Genomic DNA, 10000 nt, shown 5'->3' on the forward strand with positions numbered 1-10000 from the left:
TATAGTCACGACTGTTTCCTGAAACTGTTCTGTCGCAAACTGCTCGTTCAACCACGTTGGTTAATGATGTCACGCAGGTTATGGAGTAATAACTACTGTTAATGAATCTGTTTGAGATCGAATTAACGCTAGATGTTTTGCTATATATTACAGACATCTGAGAACTATTTCTCATTTTTCTCAGTTATTTTGCTTTATTACAAGGTTCAATCATAGTCTCGTTCTCACACACTAGAGCTCGTTCACACATGCGCACTCTTCAGAAACTACGCTTTAAATCTCCTGACAAACTCAAAGATGTAAATGACATTTGTATGTATTTTAAATAAAAGATATAGACAGTTCTTATTTGTCTCAAGATCAGGATTTATTGAGTCACATGTGATGAAAACTAGAAACTCTGCTTCTAACAGCAGCTCGAGATCTGCCGTCACACACACACAACTCTGCGATGCTGTTTGCGAATGTTCGTTGGAACGATGTTTTCGGGAAACACCGACTCGTTGAACTGCTGATAACGACAGACCATAGCTGACTAACGATGCTTTCGGGAAACACACACCAGTTTACTTAATGGCTCTATGAAGCCCCTCCTTCTGAAAAGCACACTGTGCTCTGATTGGTCGGCTGGATCAGTGTGTTGTGATTGGTCGAGCGCTTTGAGTGTGTTGGGAAATGTCCCGCCCCTTACCATAACCGCCAGTTTAACACACTACTAACTAACTCAACCAGGCCCCGCCCCTTTATTCTGCGAATGAATTATTATAATGAGGAATATTGTGAATAAACTCAAGACTACAAAGCCTCGTTTCAGGAGTTCAGAAACACTGACACTGATATAGAAGGACTTTGCAGAGCTTTTTCATGCTCAAACAGCAACATCACACACTAAAGACAGATGGATAAAAGCATAATAGGTCATTTTTATCTTTAATCTCCTGCTTTTGTAGTCAGCAAGGTAGAGCCCAATGTTCTCAGAACAGAGTCTCAGTCTCAAAACGCTCAGGCAAACTATAAAGAAGTTTCACATAAGTTGATCGGTCTCGCAGAGTCATCAATATTTATGATAGACCAGCTTATTCTTGCCTTTTGTATGATGAAATTGATGAACAATAGAGCAGTCAGAGTGAAGTAGCCGGTCTGTCTGTAGACTGAATCCCGATGAGCAAACGCTGGAAGCTTTGCCTCGGGGATCCACTCGCTCCTATGACAGCGCCTTGGGAATTTCAACATCAAAATAGTGCACATCCTGGCTGTGCTAAATATTTCATGCAAAAGCTAGCTGATAAATGTCTCTCTTTATACAACTATTTTCCCTCTTCAAAAAGCAGATCACATGCAATTATAAAATGCAACGTAAGATTTAAATCCGTTATGAAGCAAGTTGACCGTCCAGGGGCCGTATTCACAAATAATTTTAAGGCTAAAAGTAGCTCCTAATTGGCGAATTTAGGAGCAACTCCTAAAAATAATGGGCTTGTCACTCCTAACTTTAGGACTCCTAATTTTTTTCACTAAGAGTAATTCACGAAGCATTTTATCCCTAAAAGTAGCACCTAAGTCTGGGACAGCTTAAAAGATGTCGAGAGGACTCCTAACTCACTAAGACCTATTCACAAAGGATTGTAGCGCATATCACCGCCTCGCAGTCGTCCGGGGTCCGCGACACATGCGGGAATGCTGCATTGATCTGCAAACAAATCCTCTCCCATGTCTCACGCTTAGTTTTACTTGATATCCCAGTGTCGAATTTCCCTTTTATTTAATTTTTTGTTTTTGTTTTCAGCACCAACACCAAGCAGCAGTAACTGATCCTGCGTCCAGTTGGGCTTTCTTTTCCGTTTTGGCGAGTTCATAATCCACCGTCATTCAACTATTACATTGCTTCAATAGGAGCAACATTTCCTTGCATTAAGTCTATTTAGGCTATGGAAGCTTGTTTCCGCCACAGAATGAAAAATAAAAAAGGTAATTGCTACTTTTTATTTCTCACAATTCTCTCAATGAAAAGTCACAGTTATTATTATTTATTTTTTATTCAGTGGCGGAAACAAGCTTCCATACTAATAGGATGTCAATTAACCAAGCAAGTGTTAATGCAAGAGTCGTTTTTCATTATTAGGAAAGTGGCGGTTTCATTAGGGTATTAGGCTACCTTAATTTAATTTAATTGAATTCACCACTTTTCTCTCTCTTTCTGCCTTTTTAGAATTACACTTCACTGGGGCCTGCACAAACATGTCATTATATATGCATTTCGATGACATTACTATTATTATTTTGTGTAGGACACAGACATATTTAGATGTGGTAATTCCATGATTTGTTGCGTCTGTGTTATGTTCCGCATGATGGCCCTGTCATCTAACAACCAATCACCGTGATCATTGCGAGGAAACTCGTGCATGAGAATTGACGTCATCCATAGCAAAGAAGACTCACTCTTAGTTTAGGAGTTGTCATTTTTCCTTACTAAGAGTAGGTCTGAAAGGCGTTGTGAATAACTTTTAAGAGAAAAATCCTAGCTAAAATATTTTAGTGTGATTTAGGAGTACTCCTAGTCGTAAAATTAAATTCTTTGTGAATACGGCCCCAGATCACTTTCCGTTATTTATTTCACTTGCCCATGTAAAAATAAAAGTACATGTATGTGATTTTTACTCTTTATCATGTGAAAAACATCCATTAAATGTGCGATTAGTTTGCTGCTCGTATTGGGTTAGGAGGCAAATTAATTCCAAAATAACTGTAAGAATAATGACTGTTTTCAGACAGGTTTCCCCACTGGGACAAAAACATAGTCCTCCGCCAAAATCACATCATTGGTTGATTCAAACAAAGTGTTTCTGTGCGCTCAAACAAACAGAGCAATGTTTTGATATTGCCACAGAATGACTGTGTTCACATCAGTGTCTGTCTCTGCTTATTAAACTCAAACAAAACCTTTAAAGTCCTCCTGTAGTCAATCATTTTATCCCTTAATATTCTCCAAAATGACATATTTAAATGTTTTTTCCGTGAAAAACACTTCTTAATGCCTTAAAATATCTTGAATGTAACTCGACATGCTTGCCTCATTTAGTATGCGTGGTTCTATGAATATGCAAATGAGCCCCGCCTCCACTCACTCACTCACTCAGAGATCCACTGGTTGACGATCACACGTTGATCTGATTGGTTGCAAGGTAGTTTGTGACGTCAGAAACACCAGCGATTTCAAAGCGTGTTTTTGAGACTGTCTTTGTTTCACTGCAGTTTTAAGCAGAAAATACTCAGCAATGCTGTCGACTTATGAATTTACACATGGTTTGTTTTAGAGCGTATTAAAAACACCACATAGACATATAAACAACATTAAAAGCCACAAATTCCACAGACACTCCAGCTCTAAAGTGGCCATTGAAAATATATCAGACATGTTAATCTCCAGGGGCCGGCTTTCTTTTCCTGCAGTGTTTGTCTTGTCCGTCTCTGTACTCGTTACCATTGTAATGACAGTATTTTTGTTTTGTCACTAGAGAACCTGTTCATTCATGAGATCAGCGTTTGCTGTAATGCGGCACAGAAACAAGTGCTTTAATGAGCGATGTAGTGCAGATATTGTGGCTGAGGCCACAGTAATGAATATGATAATACTTCCTTTATTTTTTGTGATATATGCAGTGGTCCTCTGCTTCTCATGCAAGACCGAACTCATAAATAATGTGGACAGAGTTTTAACATTAATTAATGGCATGCACAAGGAACGTAGTTAAAAGCAGCGTCTCTTGCATGCATAATTACAGCCCATTGTTGCATGTCCTCGTCGGGATGATGAGGGGGTGTCAGATCCAGAAACACAGTCTCCACAGAGCTCATCATTAATGGCAGGAAGAATACATCTCGTCTTCGTCGTGGGTGGGAGTTGACAGCGCAATAACTTCTTGTTTTGATCTATTGTAGCGGAGTGTGGGGGAAGTTTTAAAGGTGTATCATCTGGACGCATACTCTCTCCTGGATACCCTTTTCCATATGACAACAACCTCCGTTGCACATGGACCATCGAGGTGGACCCCGGCAACACTGTCAGGTGATGATTATTAATAACAAGGAAACGTGGATCGTTAAAGGGATAGATCACTCAAAACTCGCCCTCAAGCCATCCTAGGTGTATATGACATTCTTCTTTCAGACGTATACAATCGGAGTTATATTAAAAAATGTAGGGTTGGGTATCGATTGAATTTTGAAGTTTAAAAAAAAAATGAAATCAAACATCTGTCTCTTTTTACAGCTGAATACCATGAACGTAAATCAGCAGCCTTAAAGGGCATGTTTAAACTTTTGCCTACGGTTTTAACAATATCACCGCAAAAACAACTAGCCTAACTATAAAACCCTAAACTCTATTAATAACAAGTAACAGTCAGAACAAATAAATGTGTTCGCAATAGCACACATAAATAAAACTGAACAAATATACAAATTGAATGTAGATCTAGTTATAGTGTTCAGGCTACTGAAAGTGAAATCAAAAATATGTAAAATAACACTTCACTTTATAAGAAATATATAGATTAATATTTATTAAACTCACAAAAGTTATTCAGTCAAGATCAATCATCAATTTTGTTGTTTGATTGACATTAATGAGCAGGTTAATTAGGTTGCTGTCACTTTAAGAGCTAATGCATGGATCTAATATACTGTTACTCTATCTGATTTCTGTGTACGCTCACTTAAGACAAAACCGACTGTGTTTACGAGCATAATCCATGAAATACAAGGAAGAGAACTCAATTCAGTGTTCGCACGCTGTATGAGAGGCGGCTTTCTGTGCACGTGAACACAGGCCTGCACTAGTGTTGTCACGATACTAGAATTTCTAACTTCGATACGATACCTTGAAAAATATCGATATTCGATACCATTTTCGATACCACAGAGAAAAAAACTGCCACAATATTAAGGGGGTCTTTTTTTATTTAAAGCTAAATATTACAAGTCTAGAACATGACAATGAGGTATATTTTACATGAAAAAAATGTCCTGAGTTCTATCTGTTAATATTTTTTCATTGGACAAGAGCTAACATGATCCGTTGTTTTTTTTATTACCTACTGTTATCAAAGATTAAAATATACTGTAACAAATGCATTGTTCATCGGTCATAAATGCTGGTTAATAGCCTACATTAACGTAATTTGATGAACAGATTTAAATGCAAACGTGCGTGCATCACACGCGGAAACAATGCTCACTGGATCAGCATCTAGTCAAGTTACCTTTATTTATATATTGCTTTTAATAATACAGATTGTGTCGAAGCACTTAACTGTATCAAATTGGAGTGTGAAGCGCGTCTCCGCGCTATTCTCCGACATGCCCGCTCGCGGTGTGTTTTTTACACGTGTCCGCGCTATTCTCCGGCATGCCCGCTCGCGGTGTTCTTTATCAATCAACCAAAGCCGGTCGCGGCGCCGCACTCGCCATCTTCCCTTTCACTTTTGCTATTTAACCAGAGCGAATGAGACGAGTGCGTCACGTGTCGTGTTTGTCAACGCGCCTTTGGCGAGAAGTGATAGTGACCCCTCGGTTAGTATCGGTGTATCGATACTTCGGGAAATTAGTATTGGTACCGTTCCGATATTTCAGTATCGATATTTATCGAAATATCGATATTTTTGACAACACTAGCCTGCACACACAGGAACAGATAAGCAGAATTGACTTTTTCGATTCCTAACCCTATTATTAAGTCACTGGCATAGTGATGGGAAAAACAAAGCTTTTCGAAACTTCGAATCAGTTGCATCGCAAAATCGCAACGCCACACGCTGGTGACCCCTGCTGGCCAGAACAGTGTAAATGCAACGAAATATGAACATGCATGAAACACTTTTACAAAGAAATTGCAAATGTTTTATTGAAGGTGTAATCAAGTACCGTAAATGCAATTAATAAATCATCCAATACCATCAAATATGAAGTGTCTTTATAATAGGTGATATTTTGTTTTGTTCGTTTTATGGATAGCTTGGTTAATCAGACCATTAAATACAACTCTTCATTTTTATTATACAAATGTGTCATTAAATGTTTACAAATGTATAAAATTGAACCGAAATCATGCAGGTAAAGATCACATGTAGTCACTAGTTCATGAGATCGCCACCTAGCGGTGAATCATTGGAATTACGAATCATGAAAATCACGAAACTGTGAAAAATGCGAACAAACTCTTGTTTACCGAAATCACGTGACTTTGGCAATTTGATACTCTCTTCGTATCACTGTTTCGAAACAAATGATTCGCAAATATCTCGAAGCTTCATGAAGCGTGTTTTCGAAAGCGTCCATCACTTCAGGAGAGAGACAGTTATTTGAGGAATTGCATAGGAGAGAATCAAGCTTATTAATGTAAAACAGATTGCATTGACCTGACCAGTAGTCCAGTTTATCTACTTTAATGTCATTTTATTTCCTTAAGATTGAGGTCTTTGACCTTTGATTACGGCGCTGCATTAGTCTTTATTGGATGAGGGTCACGCTTGCTGGGTAAATACATTATTGAAAGTCTCCTTTAATAAATTATTGGTAGCACTTTACAGTAAGGCCCAATTAACTAACAGAAGTATTTTTCATTGTAAGTTGCTTACATTTTTACAATGTAAGTTTCATTGTAAATTTGTACACATTTAATGACACATTTGTATAATAAAAATGAACAGTTGTATTTAATGGTCTGATTAACCAATAAAGCAAACGGAACAAGCCTTACCATTTAATACAGTATCACATATTTATAAATACACTTCATATTTAATGGTATTAGAAGATTTATTAATTGCATTTATGGTATTTGGTACTTGATTTATCTTATTATTCATTTGATTAGATTGCTTTAAGTATTTTTGTGCACATGAGCATTCCAGTGTGAATCACAGGCTTTACTGTAGATGTGTTTCAGTCTGCAGTTCTTGGCGTTTGACACGGAGGCGTCTCACGATATCCTGAAGGTTTGGGACGGGCTCCCGGAGAACGAGATGGCTCTGAGAGACGTGAGCGGGTCTCTGTTACCCGACGGCATCCACAGCACTCTCAACATCGTCACCGTCCAGTTCGAGACCGACTTCTACATCAGCAAATCTGGATTCGCCATCGACTTCTCCAGTAAGAGCAGTTACACACATCACACACTACACACACACTACACAGTTTCACTCTACACACACTACACACACTACACAGACACTACACACACACTACACAGTTTCACTCTACACACACTACACACACTACACACACACTACACAGTTTCACTCTTCACACACTACACACACTACACACACACTACACAGTTTCACTCTTCACACACTACACACACTACACACACACTACACAGTTTCACTCTTCACACACTACACACACTACACGCACACTACACACACACTACACAGTTTCACTCTACACACACTACACACACACTACACAGTTTCACTCTTCACACACTACACACACTACACACACACTACACACACACTACACAGTTTCACTCTACACACACTACACACACTACACACACACTACACAGTTTCACTCTTCACACACTACACACACTACACAGTTTCACTCTACACACACTACACACACTACACAGTTTCACTCTACACACACTACACACACTACACAGACACTACACACACACTACACAGTTTCACTCTACACACACTACACACACTACACACACACTACACACACACTACACAGTTTCACTCTACACACACTACACACACTACACACACACTACACACACACTACACACATCACACACTACACACTACACACACTACACACATCACACACTACACACACTACACAGTTTCACTCTACACACACTACACACACTACACACACACTACACACACACTACACACATCACACACTACACACTACACACACTACACACATCACACACTACACACACTACACAGTTTCACTCTACACACACTACACACACTACACAGTTTCACTCTTCACACACTACACACACTACACACACACTACACAGTTTCACTCTACACACACTACACACACACTACACACACACTACACACTACACAGTTTCACTCTACACACACTACACACACTACACAGTTTCACTCTACACACACTACACACACTACACAGACACTACACACACACTACACAGTTTCACTCTACACACACTACACACACTACACACACACTACACAGTTTCACTCTACACACACTACACACACTACACACACACTACACAGTTTCACTCTACACACACTACACACACTACACACACTACACAGTTTCACTCTACACACACTACACACACACTACACAGTTTCACTCTTCACACACTACACACACACTACACAGTTTCACTCTTCACACACTACACACACTACACACACTACACAGTTTCACTCTACACACACTACACACACTACACACACTACACAGTTTCACTCTACACACACTACACACACACTACACAGTTTCACTCTTCACACACTACACACACACTACACAGTTTCACTCTACACACACTACACACACTACACACACTACACAGTTTCACTCTACACACACTACACACACACTACACAGTTTCACTCTTCACACACTACACACACACTACACAGTTTCACTCTTCACACACTACACACACACTACACAGTTTCACTCTTCACACACTACACACACACTACACAGTTTCACTCTACACACACACTACACAGTTTCACTCTTCACACACTACACACACTACACACACACTACACAGTTTCACTCTTTTCACACTACACACACTACACACACACTACACACACACTACACAGTTTCACTCTTCACACACTACACACACACTACACAGTTTCACTCTTCACACACTACACACACTAGACACACACTACACACACACTACACAGTTTCACTCTACACACACTACACACACTACACACACACTACACAGTTTCACTCTACACACACTACACACACACTACACAGTTTCACTCTTCACACACTACACACACTACACACACACTACACACACACTACACAGTTTCACTCTACACACACACTACACAGATTACACACACACTACACAGTTTCACTCTACACACACTACACAGTTTCACACTACACACACTACACACACTACACAGTTTCACACTACACACATCACACACTACACACACTACACACACAGGGCCGGCCTGTGGCATAGGCGGACTAGGCAAATGCTAGGGGCGCCACACAATAGGGGCGCCAAAATGAGTGAACGAGTGAAAAAAAAAATTTGAATTTTTTTTTTACTAATACTATTTGAAAAACATTAATCCAAAATACTATAAAATAAAGCAAAACAAGTCTACAAAAACGTAATTAAGTCCCCCGACTCCGGTCCGGCACGTCAATCTTCCCCCGCCCAGCGAGTGCTTGAAGTGCGTCAGAAACAGAGCGCGCGCGATCAGTTCACTGTTGCTAATGTGTTGTGTAGCGTCGGCCCTCGCTGCATCCAATGTAGACAGCATTGCATTCGTTTGAGGGCACTTAACACACTCAAGCACCCCGTAGAAACGGGCCTGGCAGCTCGCGCAGGTCTAGACATGGTGAATGTGCTGATTGTGACGGATGGACAAATTTACATGACATATTTTAGATTGGCATTATACAGGTAGTCTGCAATAGATACAGCGCCAAACGGAAGAGAAGAGGATAAAAGGGGATAAAGACAGAGGTAATGTAATGAATGTACAGTTTATCTAATTGCATATTAGTAAGATATGTAATTTAATGGCAGTTATTTTAACCTTAAACTTTAAGCTAAACGTTGTTCTGAGTTCTCCAGAGGCCACAGACAGTGTGATTTGTAACAATCACGTCAGTTTTTTCACACACGCATTCACTATCGCTTTTATTAATTAATGTTTTACTCTACAGTTGTGCAGTTTTGAGGGGGATATATGGCATTTTTTAAATTTAT

At 39.5% G+C, this 10000-nt stretch overlaps 1 protein-coding gene across 1 annotated transcript in view; it reads left to right on the forward strand.

Moving 5' to 3' along the window:
• Positions 1–10000, forward strand: part of csmd3a (CUB and Sushi multiple domains 3a) — a 307148-nt gene that overhangs the window by 61302 nt on the left and 235846 nt on the right. Inside the window, exons 19-20 of the mRNA XM_077229908.1 lie at positions 3943–4069; positions 6950–7152. Coding sequence (XP_077086023.1) covers positions 3943–4069; positions 6950–7152 — 330 coding nt within the window. The remainder of the gene's footprint in view (positions 1–3942; positions 4070–6949; positions 7153–10000) is intronic.

Source organism: Siphateles boraxobius, unplaced genomic scaffold (genome assembly GCF_051911475.1).
Source record: "Siphateles boraxobius isolate OS27281-9 unplaced genomic scaffold, OSU_SipBor_1 137, whole genome shotgun sequence".
Taxonomy (NCBI): domain Eukaryota; kingdom Metazoa; phylum Chordata; class Actinopteri; order Cypriniformes; family Leuciscidae; genus Siphateles; species Siphateles boraxobius.